The sequence below is a fragment of the Diadema antillarum genome, unplaced genomic scaffold (genome assembly GCF_040938485.1).
Source record: "Diadema antillarum isolate AM-2024a unplaced genomic scaffold, OU_Dant_1.0 seq00000097_RagTag, whole genome shotgun sequence".
In the NCBI taxonomy this organism is placed as follows: Eukaryota; Metazoa; Echinodermata; class Echinoidea; order Diadematoida; family Diadematidae; genus Diadema; species Diadema antillarum.
Window position 1 is genome coordinate 1,323,606 of NW_027271186.1, and position 21,365 is coordinate 1,344,970.

The 21,365-nt window shown below is 38.9% G+C and overlaps 1 protein-coding gene across 1 annotated transcript in view; it reads right to left on the reverse strand.

The window, feature by feature from the left end:
- The window catches only part of LOC139726727 (unconventional myosin-Ia-like), a 109,882-nt gene that overhangs the window by 7,689 nt on the left and 80,828 nt on the right, over positions 1 to 21,365 (reverse strand). Inside the window, exons 19-24 of the mRNA XM_071637721.1 lie at positions 7,020 to 7,169; positions 5,737 to 5,892; positions 3,437 to 3,511; positions 2,593 to 2,831; positions 1,219 to 1,354; positions 339 to 491 (exon numbers count right to left, since the gene is read on the reverse strand). Coding sequence (XP_071493822.1) covers positions 339 to 491; positions 1,219 to 1,354; positions 2,593 to 2,831; positions 3,437 to 3,511; positions 5,737 to 5,892; positions 7,020 to 7,169 — 909 coding nt within the window. The remainder of the gene's footprint in view (positions 1 to 338; positions 492 to 1,218; positions 1,355 to 2,592; positions 2,832 to 3,436; positions 3,512 to 5,736; positions 5,893 to 7,019; positions 7,170 to 21,365) is intronic.

Sequence of the window (21,365 nt, forward strand, 5' to 3'; positions counted from 1 at the left end):
TACAAGCAGTTTATTCATATGCTACCACTTTATAGGCAAATTGTTCAATAATAATCCACACCAAAATATCCTGCTATACCTTAAACAAGTGGGGCTGTTTCAAGTCGATAAAAGACGGAAAACATGCATCAAATTGCACCATTTACAACATAAAAATGCAAAAAGTTCTCACCGTGGGAGGGGGAAGACACCCCCCCCCCCCCCAAACTGAAAAACGTTCCATGGCCCCTGGACTATTCATTGCTGGTGTCCACTGAAGAGCCTCAATGGATGACAAAGCCATAGATACAATGTAGACTCTTTCACATATTGGCTGATCCTACTAGTAGCAGGCTCACCTTTGTGACATGGATGACCATTATGTAGTCACTGTACGGAGTGACCGTCATGCCTGAGATGGCTGCCAAAGGCACTCTGTTCTTCTGGGACAGCGACTTTTGATCCATCACCATGAACGATGCTGTCGTCAGGACGACCAGTTGTTGGGTGACCTGATGGGGGGAACACAGGGAGGACAAGGAAATGGTATGAATACACAGACAGAAGATAAAACAGGTCCATAGGCAACTGGGCTAGAGTTATTATGCTGGTTTTTCCCAATACTTACATTGTAGGTAGCTCATCTTGGTGCATTAAAGAGTGAGACTCTATTCATGTATATATTGTACAGTACATATGACAGGTACAGTACATATGTCATGTACATGAGCCAGTGTAAATGTATGTCATCTTTTGTCTTTCTTGTGAGGCTGCAAAAATATGGGAAAAATTATCACAAAAAGATATGTGCAATTATGATGGATGTTCATGTAATGCTGCAGGGCTGCCATGCATGGCAGACTAATAAATGCACTGATGCAAGCATAAAGAAATAAAAACAGAACACACACAATACAAAAGAAAAAATGTAAAGGTAAGAAACATTTGGTGAAATATGAAGAAACTGCACATTTTAAGCATGATGGTTCATACTTTGGAAAAATACACTTTATGTTCTACAGTCATAAATTTCCTATTCAGGATAAAGGGAAAAAAAGTGTACCACATAATACAATAACAAACTAGTAGGCAGCTCTTGAATGGCATATTTTCACAAAGGGGTATGAAGTATGCATCTATATTTGTGTGTATGCACTAGAAAAAGGGGTATATGAAGGTTAAACAGGTTGAGGCTATTCTACCTGTTTAAGGGATATGGTGTTACCATGGGAGACCCACCTTGCCGTTGTTCCTGTTCACTTTGCTCATGATGTCAGCGAAGACGATAAATTGGTCGCTGGAGTCCCCGTAGTTCTTCTTGTACTTGGCATTGTTTCGCAGCAGGACGTAATCACCCTTGTATGGCACAGGAACGCTGTAAATGTCAAGTGCACAGGGAACAGTGGAGATGAGGTTGGGGGAAGGGGAGGGGATAACAAAGTGAGGGACTGTCACATTGCACAAGTGCAGTATATTTATCCCCACCCCCTCCATATATACTAAACTTGATTTTTATACTTCATTATCAATTTCATTTGTGGCACAGTGATGGACAATTTTATCAGTATTATTACACACAGATCAGTTAGCACTGCAAGAAAAGAATATGACTAAGTTTTGATGTAGAGATATCCACACACTGTCCTTACATGCACTCAGTATGGCTCTTTCTGTTTATGACAGTACTCCAGGGTCTCATGTAATAAGAATTTCTAAGGAAAGGAATTCAGGCTGGAATAGCAACTTTTAGCAACAGCCACTCAGGAAGCTGGATTCTTATTACAATAACATTTGCCACTGCCAGCAAGAGTTGCTATCATACCAATTTTCTGAAGCCCAAGATTACCAAACTTATGTAAGCAATCTGCTCCTCCAATGCTCCTGCACATTTGTATTTGTTGTCAGCATGATTTCTTGTGGGGTATCTTTTTCTGTCACCCACGACAAAATAAATACTAAAGATACCAATTCAAATCTATCAAGCTTTGTTGGATTTCATTTAAATGGAGCATATCACACTTACATAGGGTTACTGCAGGGTAAAGACTCAATTTCATTAATTAGTCTAACTTAATTTACATAAATCACCCATCACTGAATTTATTTACGCCTTATAAGGAATCATGGAATGAAATGTATTGGTTAAGAACAGAACATCAACATTTTCATGGCCCAACCACAACATAAAACAGTTTGCTTTTCCTACCATCCATCCACACAACTTTTAAGATTTTCAAAGAGCATTTTGACTACACTGAATTTATGGAGAGGAAGGACTATAAGAGGGATGCTAACTTTGCAAACAACACTGCAGTATTCTGAGGGTTGCAAAGGCATAATTTTAGTGAAAAGACAGCATTTCTGATTATCCTTCAATAGACACTGATTGCACTTATACAATTTTAGAAAAGACAATATTTTCCATGAAACCTTCAGTACTTTTGGTAAAAAGAAAATGTAAAAAAAAAGTATACCATACCAAAAAAAAAGTAACAGGTTGCATCTCTGCTATAACCTGATGACATCAAATATTCTGAATGAAAACAAACAAACAAACAAACAAACAAACAAACACAACTGAAATGAATCACTAGACTAGATCAAATGACACACCTCTTGGGGTAGAGGGCTTTCTTGTCCTTGAAGAGGATGCTGGCGGTCACCTTCTCCCCGAGCCGGACGCGGGTGGCCTCGTCAAACTTCTTGCGGTACTGCTGGGCCCGCCACATGACGAAGATCTCCTTCAAGTGCTTGTGGGCGGCGGTGTGGAGGGGTGAGCAGGGGGGCCAGGAAGGGTCCAGCGGGGACATGGATGGTAGGTGTTGCTTTAACCTCTCTAGGTATCGCGCGTGCTGGGGGGTAAGACGATGGGAGGAGGAGGGGGTGATTTAGAGAGGAGGGAAGGATCAGACATAAAAATAAATTCTCACAGTTTCTGAGTCAGGTCTTTGATGACACATGCACTTACTGCAAAAGCTGTTATTTTCGCAAATGAGGAGGTCACAGACAATGTCATGAGATGTTGTTTTCACAATTTTGACTTTGAGGCTATTGTAAGTGCACTAATGCCTGTCCATTCGCGATATGTTCATGTGCTGTTAAATTCGCGGCCCAACCATGATTTGCAAAATTCGTTAAGATTAAACCCTAATGAAAATAGCAGCTTTTACAGTATTAACAATCTAGAGATCCGGAGATCTTTAGCACCACAGGTTACTACACTTGTAAAACTGGACGTATGCCTACAGTCAGAGAGTATGCTTTTATGAGAGGCATGTTAGTATTGATTTTGAATAGCAAAATGATTTTAAAAGAGTGTGTTCATGCTAGCAATTATAGATAAATTATTGATGGAAGAAAACAGATTTGCTCTAGGTAGGCTTATGACAAGCTACCCACCAACTATAAGACTTGAATGTATAAACATTGACATGGTCATGAGGATTTGGGTACTTACGATACACTTAGTGAGGAATGCTACCATCTTTGGCCCAGCGTTGGCCCTGAAGTGCTTCCTGAACTCCTTGCGCACCTGTCACAAATATAAAGATAACAAGGAAAAGTAGAAATTACGCGGTGCGTAATATATGTCCCCGCCGGAAGTAGCATTTTGTAACAAAATGTACAATACAGGTCTAAAAAATCAAGGTCAAAGGTCAAAGAAGTCAAAGGTCAAAATTCTGTGTAGAAGTTTTGAAGCCCTCACCTAGTGCCATCACATAAAGCAAACGGAATCGAAATCGGGTTAGAAATGGCGAAGGAGTAGCATTTTGTAGCAAAATGTACAATATAGGTCAAAAATCAAGGTCAAAGGTCAAAGAAGTCAAAGGTCAAAATACTGTGTAGAAGTTTTGAAGCCCTCACCTAGTGCCATCACATAAAGCAAACGGAATCGAAATCGGGTTAGAAATGGCGAAGGAGTAGCATTTTGTAGCCAAATGTACAATACAGGTCTAAAAAATCAAGGTCAAAGGTCAAAGAAGTCAAAGGTCAAAATTCTGTGTAGAAGTTTTGAAGCCCTCACCTAGTGCCATCACATAAAGCAAACGGAATCGAAATCGGGTTAGAAATGGCGAAGGAGTAGCATTTTGTAGCAAAATGTACAATACAGGTCAAAAAATCAAGGTCAAAGGTCAAAGAAGTCAAAGATCAAAATTCTGTGTAGCAGTTTTGAAGCCCTCACCTAGTGCCATCACATAAAGCAAACGGAATCGAAATCGGGTTAGAAATGGCGAAGGAGTAGCATTTTGTAGCCAAATGTACAATACAGGTCAAAAATCAAGGTCAAAGGTCAAAGAAGTCAAAGGTCAAAATTCTGTGTAGAAGTTTTGAAGCCCTCACCTAGTGCCATCACATAAAGCAAACGGAATCGAAATCGGGTTAGAAATGGCGAAGGAGTAGCATTTTGTAGCCAAATGTACAATATAGGTCAAAGGTCAAGGTCAAAGGTCAAAGAAGTCAAAGGTCAAAATTCTGTGTAGAAGTTTTGAAGCCCTCACCTAGTGCCATCACATAAAGCAAACGGAATCGAAATCGGGTTAGAAATGGCGAAGGAGTAGCATTTTGTAGCCAAATGTACAATACAGGTCAAAAATCAAGGTCAAAGGTCAAAATTCTGTGTAGAAGTTTTGAAGCCCTCACCTAGTGCCATCACATAAAGCAAACGGAATCGAAATCGGGTTAGAAATGGCGAAGGAGTAGCATTTTGTAGCCAAATGTACAATACAGGTCAAAAATCAAGGTCAAAGGTCAAAGAAGTCAAAGGTCAAAATTCTGTGTAGAAGTTTTGAAGCCCTCACCTAGTGCCATCACTTAAAGCAAACGGAATCGAAATCGGGTTAGAAATGGCGAAGGAGTAGCATTTTGTAGCAAAATGTACAATATAGGTCAAAGGTCAAGGTCAAAGGTCACGACTGAAATTCTGTGTAGAAGTTTCAAAGCTCCCATGTAGTGCTATCATATAAAGCAAACAGAATCAAAATTGGCTCATAAATGACAGAGAAGTAGCAAATTGAAGATTTTGATCACACACGGACGCACACACGGACGCACACACGGACGGACGGACGGACGGACACACGGACACACACACGTACGGAGCCCGTTTCATAGTCCCCTGCTCGAACTCGTTCGGCGGGGACAACAAAAGTGAAAAGCGACTACAATTTTGATAATTACCAATTCACAAAAAACAACAACAGCAAACCAAAAAAAAAAAAAAACCCTCAGACTGCATCTTGAGATTGACATTGTCCACTATAAATTCTGTGAAGTAGAAAATCTTGGGTAATGCTGGCAGGGATTTGAACTCACAACCTCACGGGTGAAGTCTCTTATACAACAAATGAGGACACATCAATCCTTACTACTCTGAATCCGTCAGCTCAAAGGAGAGAAAGAGAGAAATCTAACCATCTATCTGTCTCTCTTAATGTACGTAGGTATAGAAAGGCAGATAGCAGGCAGACAGAACACACACAAATAGATAGGCAGACAGATATGTAATACAGATGAATACACAGATAAACATATATACAGAAAAAATATTTATAGATAAAAAAACAAACAGATAGATACATATAATCATAAACATATATATATAGATAGATAGATAGATAGATAGATAGATAGATAGATAGATAGATAGATAGATAGATACATACATAGATAGATAGATAGATAGATAGATAGATAGATAGATAGATAGGTAGATAGGTGAGAGATAGATAATACGTCCACCAACATTCTATTTCTTACCTTCCATCCTTGGAAGAATTTGTGGATGATGCCAGCAGCCCACACACACTGGGCGTGGTACTTTCTCCTCTTGAATTCCTGCCTGGCCTGGTGACCGTGGAAGTGAGCTGCGATGGTGGTACATGCCCTCCTCTTCTTCTTGTAGAGGGTCCTCTCCTACACAGATGAGATGAAAAGATAGAGAAGTCTGTTTATGATCTTAACCCACTGAAGACTAGTCCAGAGTATACTCGGGCAGGTGTCTATAGGAAATGCATGTTATAGCAAAATCAGTCCATACTCAACGGGTTGAAGACCTTGCAGCATGGGAATACATGCTATGGGAAGAAGGCTGGCCAGACTTGGATATATGTTCAGGAATTCTCATAACAAACTGTGTACAGCTTCATCACTGATCTCTATGTAAGTACATAAGCAGCCAAACAGTCTAAACTGAAGTCGTACATTACAGGTGACCATAAGCTTTGATGCATTGCAATCAGGTAATATTCCATTCAAGCATGCCTGTGCTAGTTGTGGCAGCAAGAGAAGATCAATTAAAGGGACGCAGTCCTCACGAAATTTAAGAAAATATGTTGTTGTTGGTACCTCCAATGAACTACTTTCATCAAAAACAAACTTTCAAATCACCAAATAAGCTCGTACATTTCGGTTAAAAAAGTGTGACTCTGCAAATGAGCAAGTCTTGGCGGAGAGTCATACGTCATCGATGCACATCTCTTTCCAGCGGTGTTCTGCTCGTCATCCCTAGTTATTCATAAATACATGTTTACTATTTATTTTTATATTAATTGTATATATAAATAAGCTTGAAATATGTTTTTGGAAATAATAAAACCACATATTGTCACATTTTATGAAAAAACCAGATATGATCATTTTGAACACTTAAATTGGTTTTCTGAGGCACGGCTGTCAACTTGAGAGTAGGGCATCAATGACGTTGCACCTTTTGGCAGGCTCTTACACGATCATTTGCAGGAATTATTTTATAAAAATCGCGTACGGAGACAATTTTTGACGTCCGCGCGTATAAATTGGTGAAAGGTTATATTTTTTACTCTTCTTAATTATCAGTACAGTGAAAATCTCAGGACTGCTTCCCTTTAAATCCAGCCAACCTTATCTCCCCATGCTACCAAGTCTTCAATATAAAAAAACAAAACAAAAAAAAAACTACTCCATGAATGACTACAAGTTGTGCTAACAACTGCAGTGCCCTTCACTGAATACGAACCCCTAGCTAGTATATGACAGTCAGATTGGAGAATAGACCGACTCACCCTGAAACCGCGGAACTGAGAAGCGATCAAGATGGCGCTCTTCTTCATGTTCTTGAAGACCGTCCTGGCGTGCCACGCCCGATACATCGTCTGCACCATGATGGCCAGTTGGTGCATGTGCTGTTTTCTCCGCTCCTCCATGTCAAAGAGCTAGGAAGGATATTTCAGAAAGTGGTCAGACTTATCACGTGGTGGGAAAAGAAATCACAGAACACAGTCACAAAGATTTTGTTTTTCCTAAACTTTCGTCACTTCAACCATATTTAAGCTTTGCAAGCAACAGTGTTGAATGAATGAAATAACAGCTTTTACAGTAGTCTGTACAACTGTCCTATCTGAAGTGACTGAGTCATGAGAATGCAGATTTGTTTGTTGTCAAATTAAAAGTCATATCAATTTTACACGTACAAGACAACTACCTCTTGCCTGAAGAGATCTCTCACGAAGACATTCAAGTTTTAAATACATCTTTAAACAGAAAGAATGCTCTTGACAACCTATAATCACCCCCAAGACATTTCAGGCTACAAAGGAATACATGTATGGTTATCAGTTGCATTCACCCATGAAATCATATTTTGGCAGCACATGTGACTTTTCATTTATCATCATCATTCTTGTTTCTATTTTCCTGTGTTCTACAGTGCCGACCGCGGGAAACGTCACGCTTTTCCGAGATCTGGACGAGGCCACTGACGCGTATCCCCGCGGGTACCCGCGGGTATACGCGTTCAGTGGACGAGTCCATCCGCCCGCACGGATAATCCATCCTCGGGAATTTGCGTCTCGATTGACGCGGGTTGGACGAGGGTGGACGAGGGTGGACGAGGGTATTCAAGGGCACATTCCCGTTAAGCTTTATTTTGACCGCTCAATCAAAATACATTTCATGGAGTTCCGACTTTGCCCATTTTCATCAAATTCCGATTTCAGGGGCTTCTTTTCGATTTAATCACACTCTGATGTCCACTGCCTTGATTGTTCGCTACTTTCTAAAGAAGTACACCTGCGGAAGTTGTGCACATGCGTTCATCACTCAAGTATCAATAATTATTAGAACATATCGACATCGGTTACGATCATCTCGCTATTCACGACTTTTAACGACCTGCGCCACCAAAATTTCATTGCTGAAAATTCGGTGGCCCAATCGGGCTACAAAAAAAGTCGGATGTTTGCCTTTACTTTTGAAAATGAACAGCGGTAACAGTCGGCTCCGTAAGACGCAAAAATGAATGTCGCATGTTTACTTTTAATTTTAGAAATGAATCACGGTGACATTTGACTCCGTATGATACTGGAATAAATACCGAATGTTTGCTTTGGCGTTCGGAAGTGAATGATAATATTCAACTCCGTAAGACGATAAGATAAATGCCGGATGTTTGCTCTTACGTTCGAAAGTAAATAGCAATAACATTCAGCTCCGGAAGATGCTTGAGTAGGCTATATGTCGAATGATCCCTTTGACGTTCGGAAATGAATAACAAAAATATTCAACTCCGTACGATGATAAAATAGAAGACGGATATTTGCTTTTACTTTCGAAAATAAATAGCAATAACATTCGGCTTCGGAAAATGCTAACATAAATGTCAGATGATTGCTTTTACGTTCGGAAGTGAATAGCAGTAATATTCTGCTCCATACGATGCTAAAATAACTGTTGGATGTTTGCTTTTAGATTTCGAAATGAATAACAGTAACATTCAGGTGCGTTCGGTGGTAAAATTAATGTTCAATGATTGCTTTGATGTTCGAAAATGAATAACAATGACATTCAACTCCGTATATACGTTTATAATGTATATCTGATGTTTGCTTTTACGTTCGGAAGTAAATAGCAATAACATTCAGCTCCCGAAGATGCTAAAGTAAATGTCGAATGATCCCTTTGACGTTCGGAAATAAATAACAAAAATATTCAACTTCTTACGATAATAAAATGAATGACGGATGATTGCCTGTACTTTCGAAAGTAAATAGCAATAGCATTCGGCTCCGGAAGATGACAAAATAGATGTCAGATGATTGCTTTTACGTTCGGAAGTGAATAGCAGTAATATTCTGCTCCATACGATGCTAAAATAACTGTCGGATGTTCGCTTTTAAATTTCGAAATGAATAACAGTAACATTCACCTGCGTTCGATGGTTCGGAAATGAACACAATAATATTCAACTCCGTGTATACGATGATAACATAAATGTCTGATGTTTGCCTTTATGTTCAAGAGTAAATGGCAATAACATTCAGCTCCGGAAGATGCTAAAATAAATGTCGAATGTTTGCTGTGACGTTCGGAAATTAATAACAAAAATATTCAACTCCGTATATACGATTTTGCGTTCCGGAAGTGAATAGCAGTAATGTTCTGCTCCATACGATGCTAAAATAACTGTCGGATGTTCGCTTTTAAATTTCGAAATGAATAACAGTATACATTCAGCTGCGTTCGATGGTTCGGAAATGAACACAATGATATTCAACTCCGTGTACATGATAACATAAATGTCTGATGTTTGCTTTTATGTTCAAGAGTAAATAGCAATAACATTCAGCTCCGGAAGATGCTAAAATAAATAACGCATGTTTGTTGTGACGTTCGGAAATGAATAACCAAAATAACTCCGTATATACGATGATAAAATAAATGTCTGATATTCGGTTTTACGTTCGAAATATAACAATAACAATCAGCTCCCTTCGACTTTCGGAAATGAATGATAATAATATTCAACTCCGTACGATGTTTAAATAAATGTCGGATGCTTGCTTATAATTTATATTGCTATGTACTTTCGCAAATAAATAGCAATAACATTCGGCTCCGGAAGATGCCAAAATGATTAATGTCACATGATTGCTTTTACGTTTGGAAGTGAATAGCAGTTACATTCTGTTCCGTACTATGCTAAAATAAATGTCGGATATTTGCTACATGTGTATTACATTTCGAAATGAATAGTAACATTTGGCTGCGTTTGATGGTAAAAAACAAAACAAAAACAAAACAAAACACACACACACACACAAAACTGTCTGATGTCTGCCTTGACGTTCAAAATTCGGCCCCGTACGATATGATGAAATAATTGTCAGATGACTCATTTCACTTTCGCAAGTGGACAACAGTGACATTCGGCTCCGTACGATGATAAAATAGATTTCGGATGTTTGCTTTTATATTTGGAAATGACTAACTGTTAAATTCTGCTCCGTATACGACAGAGCTGCCAACCTTTCGAAGCACAAATTAGTACTCAGCAGCTCCAAAATTCGTATTTTCCACCAGAATTCGTATTTTTTTCAATCTCCCTCTTTTTGCTATGAGGCCTACAGGCTCTAAACATAACGTTATGACACATGCCGAAGCATCCAGCTGGTCACCAGCACGATAAAGATTCTAAACTACGCAATGTTCAGCGTTGATTGATTGCTTTCTCGCAATGTGTACAAGTGCAAGTTTGTACCTCCAAAATCTTTCTGGGCTGATTATGGAAGCTTCCATTTTCTAGCAGGGGACGGGGAATGCTTGATCTTCTCAAGAGAGCTTCTGTGTGAGCGGATGCAAAACTCTGTTCTGTGTTTCCAATTATGTACTATCAAAACATAATCATGCGTTGTTTTCAGGCTTTTTTCATTTTATTGGATTTTAAACATCAGTATTTTTCGAAGTATTCCAATTCCTTTTCCCCTGACTGGAATCGGAAAGTCAGCTATAACGATGATCGCAAAATGCCGCGCTGTGTGTGGAAGCGCCGATGTGGTGCAAACACGTGGCTTCATTTTCAAGTTTAAATGAATGCGCCATGTGCTCCTGCCTATAAGAGGTTACTGCAAGTTCGATGGATCGAATGCGCCATAGCTGAGCTGAGCTGAATGGCTTGTTTACGGTAAACATGCAATTTACGTTCGATATGAAGAAATCATTACGTCTTTCACGAGGGAAAAACACACAAAGCAAACAAACAAACAAACAAAATACACCCACGAACGAATGTTGATAGCCAAAACTTTGAAAAGTAATAAGCAGTTTTGATGCGCGTGAACTGAAATTAATTGTCATTACACGTTGTATTTTGCTGTCTAACCAGGTGATGACTGCATCTCATTGGACCTTCTCGTAGTGAATTTGTCTGGGCATACGAGACCTTTCATGTATTTCTGTGATTGCATTTTTAATTGACTAAATAATCAATCCTTTTGTTATTGTTCAGGGAACATTAGATATTCGATCAAGTACACTATAATCGACTCTTCGATGTTCCCTACTATGCGCCAAAAGAAAGGCTATAGACATAGAACAATGATATCTTTGGAATTTTTCCTTTAATTCAACTATAAATGAGCTGGTTCTTCGATCGATATTTCCAGGATACTTACACGCTGTTTATTCCAATGCGCGCATTCTTTCGTCTGGCACGCACCTGGGTGTGGCACCTGCTTTTGTGGAAATTTCCACAAGGGAGAGGGGTGGGGTGTCAAGTTTCTTCGAGCCGAAGAGACTGCATACACAATCTCTTCGCTTTGATTTATTGTCATTCGTGTTTTCGCCTTATTCTTTGCTGATATTGAACATTTAGATTTAACTTTACGAAAGTTGCTATAGCACATGGTTCGTTTTGTTGTGAGGTGTACGTAATTTCTTTTTTTCTTAATCATTCTTGAGAGGGGAAAGAAGAGTAAGGGGGAAAGAAGACTAGAGGGAAAGGGAAATAAAACAAACGTCACGTACGCTGAGCATTCACAGGAAGCAGTCTTTTTACACCAGTCACCAGCATAGTTATCATCACTATCAGACATCACTCAAGATCATTTTAGCCTTTTCCTATGATCAACATTAAGAAACACGCATAATCCCTCGAGATAAATACCTAGGAAACTCAATAATAAATACAAAGTATCAACACCTCCCAACAACACAAACATTTAGAAAAGACAGCAAATAGCACATCGAAGCGACTGGGATCAAACTCCGTCGCTTCGATTGCAGCGAAGCGGAGAAATCGCCGTTACGAAAATAACAGTGCGAGACACTAAGAGAATTACGTTTAAATACTTCAAAGTATAAAGGGAACAGATAAAGTGATATAAAATGTAAGAAATCGTACTAAACGAGGTGTGAGAAACGACGGAAATAAAACGAAGTTTAGTAGTAAGCTTAGGCCCTAGCAAAAGTTTTGCAGCACCGAAAGCTACGCGAAAATAAACACACATATAAAACTCGGTATTGCGACGAGATCCTATGGGATCAAGTCAATAAACGATACAAAACAAAGGAAATTGATTCATTTTGACGGGAAAATAGTTTGTTATAAGTATTCTGTTATATGAGATCTCCTTTAATAGGCCTAGAAATAATCGAGTTTCCACGATACTCTGGAAAGAAAGTTCGAACGCTTTTCACCTGCACATATACTGCAGAGGGCAGTGCACATCAGTCATCAATACACGAACAGAAACTCACCTCTACAACTTCCTCGCAGAAAATGATGCAATAGCGTTATAAAAAAAACCAGACAACACTCTAAAAATCATTTCGTACTTGGGAGGCAAGGGACAAGAGGATGAAAAGAAGAGAAAAAGAAGCAGACATTGCACAACGGGACGCTTTCACCCCGCCTCATACGGTACTGTAGTGGCAGCTGGCTAATTGTACCCATTATTTTGCCCCACTGTGAATTCGTACTTTCTAAGGACGTTTTCATATTGTCGTATTCCCTTCGATTTTTCGTATACGACTTTTTCGGAACGGTTGGCAGCTCTGGTACAATGCTAACATAAATAACAGATTATTGCTTTCACATTTGAAAATGATTAATGGTATACATAGGCTCAGTATGATGCTTAAATAAATAGAGGATGTTTGCTTCACATTCGGAAATCAATAAGGGTAACATTCAGCTCCATAAGATGCTAAAATGAATGTCGGTTGTTTGCTTTTATACAGTGTATTTGAAAATGATTAACGGTAATATTCGGCTCCGTAAGGTTCTAACATACTATAGTAAATGTTGGATGATTGCTTTTACAATCAGAAATGAATAGCGGTAACTTTCGGCTCTTTACAATGCTAAAACAAACAATCTGGAAATGCTCCCACTTTCTCATCCCAAAAGTAAGCTATGACCACCTAATAGCATAGGCATCAACTTTTATAATTATCTATAAGCCTATTTGCTAAATCTTAGAATTCAGAATAATGGTGATTGAGATGATCTACTTTTGTATTCATTTATTTTAGACATGGGTACCTGTCACGTCAGTAATGCTTAATAATTGTTTTTAGTAGGACCGATTTAGTTTTTCCTATGTTTTTCTTGATTTTTTTGGCCACCAAAACAAAAATAGAAATCAATGATTTTGGTGGTCAAAAATAAAAATTAGTTTGGAGCCCTGCGATATCATTGGGCTCATCATTACTTAATCTTTCCCATGATACGCTAATATTTATATCATCAATCTGCCGACGTCATCCGACAATTCATGATTCAAACCTTTTTTTTTTTCATCGTCCGTAACCCAACTTTGAACACAGACAGGGTATTCTTTCTCATTCTAGAGTAATGAAGGAGCGCACTTTCGGCTGTGATCTAAGTCCTATTATCATCATGAGTTCATGTCGCCGTTTAGTGATCTAAACTTCAGCTTTGCTGAACTGTTCAATGTCTTGAGCAGGAAGCGAAAACAATGGCTGGACTAAGGAACATTCGTTTTTAAAAGGGGGAAATAAACAACACTGAAACCGAACAAGCCGGCCGAGCATTGTTTAGGTTAACCACGCGTGGTGATAATCGCGCCCATTGATCGCGCTGTCCAGCTGGCTTAACCCTATTCTAACTGGGAGGAGTTTTTACTGGGGGTGACCCCCCCCCCCCCCCCCCCTTCAGATCTCGGCCACCGATCGCGCGATCGCTGCGAAATTTTTCCTGAAGATAGAGCTGGATGTCAACTACAAGATTACATGGTCATACAATAGAAAAATATTGCCTTTCTATTTTTAATAAATTGATTATGCAAAGTTGTGCATGAAATCATATTTTCACCTATAACTCCATAAAAAAGACTGAAGTATTGCTAAATTTTTGTGTCAAAATTCCTCAAGACATATAAACCAATTTTCATTTAAAAATAAAGCACAGTCAAAACCAATTTCTTTTGTTTTTTTTATTGTTTTGTTAATTTCTTATGTATTTTATTGATTGTTCGACCTTGTGTTTTCTGTTGTTTTTCAAAATTTGTTGCAGGCACTTTTTCAGGCTTATCTACACTATATAGAATTGATTAATTTCAATGGTTCAAAGATGAAATACTATAATTTATATCAATTTAACCCCAAAAACACAATTTACATTCAATTTGCACACGATATCATGAATTTGAGCTGTTTTCCGGTTGACATGCATTTGCATAACATTACGTAACTTCAGAACGGTGTACTCAGACGTCGCAAATTTGGTCTCAAAATATGCGGAAGACTTCAATGAAAAAAGTTGTGAAACGACGCGGCAAAATCTTTGCGCGTTGCAGAATCGTGACGCGAAACGTGGGGGGGGGGGGTCAATTTGACCCATTTGACCCCCCCCCCACCCAGTTAGAATAGGGTTAAGAGTATGCATATTGACCAAAAATAGTCAGAGGGATGCTAATTAACTCTTACAAGCTATCGCTACTATTTAAGTTGAAAACTGGAACTTTCTGAAAGTTTTAAGATGATCGTAAAATCAGTTCTGGCTACAGGATTTTATAATAATTATAATAGCATACAACATGTACCAAGTTTTCATCGTTTACCTGTCTTATCACTCCAAAGCAGTTCAGCTTAACTGTTGGCTTATAGAAGTGATCATCAATCGGTAAGGATTAGTCAGATGAATTCATGAATTCACTTTATGCATCACGGCTAATCGAACTATTCAACATCGTTGAAGTAACCATACTTTTTTATTTTCATAGTTCAAACTATTTCTTAACATTTATATGCAAAACGAAAGTACTCTACACGTTTTTCAAAATGCTCAGATGTAATGAGTCAATTCCACAAAGATTGCATTACAGCAACCTTTACTGACCTAAACAAGTTTTCTATAGAGCTATCAGTTCTATTATAATGGCATTCTGATAACTTCGACTGCGTTTTGAACTCGTACCGAGCACAGCATTCAAAACAACGGGTTCCTCAGGTCCTCTTTAGGTACTGGTATACTTGCTAAAAGCATTCTCTTTAGCTTCCATTGACAACAACATGCCATGGGAGGAGAATGGAAGCGATCAACTTTCTCGGTAAATGAGGCTTTTCGTATATAGCACACATTGCGTGCCTCTTTCTTTTTTTCTGTTTCTGTTGTTTCAAACTACACTGCAGCCGACACACAACACAAACACACCAAAGTTTACATTCAGGCAACCGTATTTTGGTATTGGTTAGAATCGAATTATATCTGTCTTGTGATTGGCTAATTATCTGTAGCAAAAACAAAACAAAACAAAACAAAACAAAAACAAAACAAACAAACACAAAAATGCTGAAAACTGCTTATCGAATATCAGTGGCGTGCCAAAGGAGTAAAATGGAGTCTATACTCTAAAGGGGCCTGAGCTTTTGATTCCAGAAGAATCTTCGTCAGAGGCAAAATGATAATCAGGCAGGGAAAGCAATCACATTATAAAGAAGTTCACACAACACGAACAGTCAGGGACAGGCTAGGGACACGGAACAAAGAAAACAAAAGGAGAGGATGGGAGGTCATGGGCAAGGAGGCCAACAGGTGAAGGGAGGGGGATTAAAGCAGGAGGGTGGATAGACAAAAGGCATAGGAGGGTCAGTGATAATCCTGAGTGCCATGGGGGTGCATCCATTTAAGAATGAATTTTCTCACACACCCAAGCTGTCGCCATTTATGTGTGTGCGATGAAGCGTTAACGCCGTCGCTAAGCAGGACTGTTGCATCATGGGGGGGGGGGGGAACGGGTTGTGAGCTTGAACATAACCTGAACTTTAAGGGCGATTTTCTTTTTTTTTTCTTTTATGACTTCTAGGGATGCGGAAAGGGGTTGTTTTATATATTATTGTAAAGATAAAACTATACAATGTATGTAGAATTCAAGTATTTATATATACATGTGTAGACATGCCTAAAATTTCGTTTACTGCGACATACGCATTTCGACCGAGCGCATCACGACCTGTATGGACTACGCACATGTATTCTTTTATCTTGCGCTCTGCTTTTGTGGGAATTTCTTCAAGCATAGGTGTCAGGTTTTCCTACGTTACGCCTGCGGTCATTAATTCCATATTTGTTAGTTTGTCTGCTTTCTTATTCTGTGTTTTATGCATTTTACTTGAACTTAAAGGTCTAGACATTTCGTTTGCTAAATGCACGCGAGTCACGTTGCATTGTATGATGTATTTTGTTTCGTTGACCATTCATGAGAAGCATTTCTTTGAGCAAACTCTCTTTTCACACCAAAATCACTTATAGAAGGTAGTCATCCACATTGGTTATCAAAATAATAATTCCGTCATTTTCCTTTCGTTCAGAAACAGGAATCAGAATTCTCAACGCGTCATCCACATTGGTTATCAAAACAATTCCGTCATTTTCCTTTCGTTCAGAAACAAAAATCTGTTATTCTCAACACGTTATTACAAAAATTACATCTCACAGCGATAATAGGGCCTACTAGAACCAACTCATCGCAGCAAAATGACACATTACGGTTACGAGGACATACACAATGCTTGAACAAATTACTTTGCTTCAAAATGTAGAAACAGATGAAGTGACATAACAAGAGAAAGGGCGCACCGAAAGAGGTACACTGTATCAAGATCAACTAAGATAAACTCTAACAAAAAAGAAGAAGAAGGAGGAAACTATTCCCCCCCCCCCACACACACGCACACACATACACACAAACGAGTAGATACACAAAGGTCATATGTTTACCTTTGGGAGCAGTGATTTAAAAGATGTTTTAGATATCACATGTGATGCATAATAGGTCCGTTGTGCAAAGCATCCTACATAATTTTTTGTAATAAAGCCTAGAATATAAGGAGATATCAGTATTTCTCTTATAGATTGTAAAGAACCTTCGGAATTAGGACCTTTGTTTCATTTTCGGATTAACGAACCTTCGGCATAACGAACCTTATTTCATTTTTTGATAAATGAACCTTTGGAATAACAAGTTACAAACCTCATATTTTCGGATTAACGAACCTTCGGAATAGCAAACTGTAACCGTTCACATAGTGTACTGTATTTTCGATCATACGGATTCAATTTTTTTTTCTAGCGGTTGTTTCTATCCCTATAACTCACATTTCAGAACTATGGGGGTTTTGTTTCATGTACGTGGTGAATTAATACGCCTTTAACGCAAGAGCAAAAACATGGGAAAGTTTGAATGCTTTTCACGTGCACATCGTCACATAAAGAGAATCAGGTGCTGACGGACCATAGAAGTGTCTCAAAATCAATACTGCCATGCAGCTTGCACCAAAATCACAATTCTGATAGGTATTATCCCGTAACAGGGGCGGATCCAGGAATTCCGTAAAGTGGGGGCGCGTTTACAAAATTAAAGGGGGGCGCACGCACCCCTCCCCCATTTTTTTTTTTTTTACATTTCTTTTGTTTCAACAACAACAACAACAAAAATAAAGGGGGGGGCGGGCGCCGGTTGCGGTCCTCCCTGGATCCGCCCCTGCGTAACCAAGTAAGTTTGAGAGAGAAAAGTTTGAGCCAAAAACACAGCGTTGACAAGTACTACCACAAATTGCATTTTAAATATGGTATATAGTACACAGTACGAGAAAGTATACAGCACGAGATCTCTAGTTTGATTTTCATTTCGCTTCGAATAGTAGACGAGCAGTGACAATCCGTCAAAGTGCAAACTACAGCTAGGGCCTAGCGGCACAGTACAGGTCTACCTTCTGTTCACTGCATGGTACACATAAACAAGAACAAAAGCGTTTTCTTCTTTTGCATGTTAGCATGGGGACGATAGTGAATTAAGTTCACCAAGATTCAATGTTTGTAAACAAGAAAGCAGCGCGTAGCAAAGACCTCAGATCGTTGTTATAGCACACGTGCATCTATTGTGGTAACATTTTAATCAACGCACTAACACCATCTGAACATACTGAACGATCATGCCACACAATCACTGTGAAGGGGAAATGTTCAGCAACAACAAGAGCACGAGTATGTAGCCTACCATATACTCTACGCGCATTCATTCCGTGAGTGCCAAATACAAGCTAGAAACACACGCAATAAAGAAACATTGCAAGTTCATGAACTGAGGGACCTTTTTTTTGTCTTATATCTTAACAAGATAAAGACGTTGTGATTTCGGGTGCTGTTCGTTATTCCGAAGGTTCGTTATTCCGAAGGTTCGTTTATCCGAAACACATAAATTCCCTAAACCATAGAGGTTCGTTAATCCGAAAACGAAAAAAGGTTCGTTAATTCGAACATTTGCGGCGTTATTTCGAAGGTTCGTTAATCCAAAAATGACATAGGGTTCGTCATTCCGAAGGTTCGTTAATCCGAAAATGAAATAGGGTTCGTTATCTCGAAGGTTCGTTGATCCGAAATGATATAGGATCCGAAATGATATAGGGTCCGTAACGAACCTTCGAAGTAAGTCAAGCTTTGTTTCATTTTCGGATTAACGAACCTTCGGAATAACGAACCTTATTTCATTTTCGGATTAACAAACCTTCGGACTAAAGAACCTTACTAACGAACCTTCGGAATAACGAGCTGTAACCGTGATTTCATATCCAATTTGTTTAATTGGACCTTTTAAAAGCTATGATTGTATCGAATCATTGAAATGAAATTAAACGGCCTTCTGTCCGCCGTATCAAAAGTGTGATGATAAAGGGGATGTGCGCATTGTCATTCGAAATACATGTAACTACATGTAACTCTACATTTAAGTAATTAGTCTGATTATTATATAGCAACTGATTTTGGGATTGATAGTCACTACTGACAGTTTTTATTCTCGTAAACGGCACCTGTCAATCTCACAGGCGTCAAGTCCAAGCACTCACACGTCATGAATTGACCATAACGTAAAAAGGACAGAACTCTACACACAAGAGTTCTGTGATAAAAACACGCTGGGCACACAAGATGAGTATGTTGGAACCACATGGCGCACTCACTGCTGGCAGGGCAAGCACGTGCTTTGCTCATCGAACTGATCGTTTTTATAGCGATCATAATATCGCTGCACAGCAGAGATTCGTATTCCAATGCACAGTAGGCCTACTCTCTCTCTCTCTCTCTCTTTCTCTAAAAAAAAAATGAAAACATTCACACTTGAAGGGGTGGATACATTTAAAACGGAGTCAATTTAGAGTGAAATTGGAGTGAATTTTGAGTGAAAATGTTCATTTTCACTCGGAGTGACCTCCGGGATCACTCGAAGATTTTGGAGTGCTATTGATGTAGCGCGATTCCGCTGCTTAAATGCATTCAGTTTTGCTCATAATCATTAATTTCATCCTTCTTTTTTTTTCTTGGAAAGCAAGCACTCCTTAAAAAGGGAAAACCCCGATTGGACAAATTGCGACGTAAACATGCATTGACATATGTGATACGTATAAACAATTTATCATGAAAGGAGAGAAGGGTACCTACAGTACATGTATCCAAGATAAACATTATGCATGCACGTGTAGTACCACTTCTCGGGGACTCGAGTGAAGTTAAACGCAGCTTTGTTGATTACATAATGCCACTCTGGTGGTTTCGCCATACCCTTCTCTCTCTCCTACGTTTTCTTTGTTTTCTCCCTCTCTTTGTCTTTTTTTTCCCCTACAAATCGTGTACTTTAAGAATAGACAGACGGTGTTAAACTTCAACTCAAGTGGCTTCTTAAGATCTGCGCCTCTTTCATCCATCTTAGGGACCGTGACACTATTGTGAATGACACAATTAAAAGCATCACACAAGGACTTTCACGCCTCGTTAGACCTTTAAGACTCGGATCTTTTTCTTTCTTTTATGTGTGTGTGTGTAGACGTGGACGCCATTGGGAAATATCAAGCTCGAGACAATAAGTGGCCACTTACAATATAATGACCGACCGATGTTGAAGGTAGATTAAATCAGTAACTAAGTCAGAAATTGGGGAACCAGTAAATAAATAGGCAGCGATCGACACTTCGACGGTTTGCCAATCTAATGTGCAGCGATCGACGTCGAAAGTGTCAATCAAATACGTTATTTACGGTCGACGTCGAAGGTTGATAAAATCAGTAAGCAGCGATCGATGTCGAAGGTTGATAATCGGATGGGTGCTGTTCGTAATATTCCGAAGGTTCGTAATTCCGAAGGGTCGTTAAATTCGAAACACACAAATTCCCTAAACCTACAGGTTCGTTAATTCGAACGTTTGTGGCGTTATTCCGAAGGTTCGTTATTCTGAAGATTCATGAATCCGAAAATGAAATTAACGGAACAATATACCTTCTGAATAACGAATCTTCGGACTAGAGAGCCTTCGGAATAACGAACATCGGAATAATAGCTACCGATGTGTAAGGTTGATGAAATTATTAAATAGCGACCAATGTCCAAAGTTGATTAGGTCATACCGTCCGACGTTAGTGATCGAGAAAACTATAAAGTAGCGGCTGATGTCGACAATTAAATCAAATAGGTATAGCGTCCATAATGTCGAGATCAAATAAAATTGAGCAGCAACGAAGTGTCGAAGGTTTATGCAATCAACTTGGTATCGCACGACGTCGAATGTTAAGCAAAATTATCTGATTTATCCGACATTTGTTTTAGCATTGTAAAGAGGCTAAAGTTACCGTTATTCATTTCTGATCGCAAAAGCAATCATCCAACATTTACTAGTATTTTGACACCTTACGGAGCCGAATGTTACCGTTAATCATTTTCAAATGTTAAAGCAAACAACCGACATTCATTTTAGCATCTTACGGAGCTGAATGTTATCCTTTTTCATTTCCAAACGTGAAAGCAAACATCCGCTATTTATTTTAGCATCTAACTGAGCCGATTGATACCGTTAATCAGTTCCAAATGTAAAAGCAACAATCTGTTATTTATTTTAGCATCGTTCGGAGCAGAACATTACCGTTATTCATTTCCAAATTTAAAAGCAAACATCCGACAATCATTTTAGCATCGTACGGAGCCGAATGTCACTGTTTTTTCATTTTGAACGTCAAGGCAGACATCAGACATTTACTTTACCATCAAACGCAGCTGAATGTTACTGTTCTTCATTTCGAAATGTAATAGCAAATATCCGACATTTATTTTATTATATGGAGCA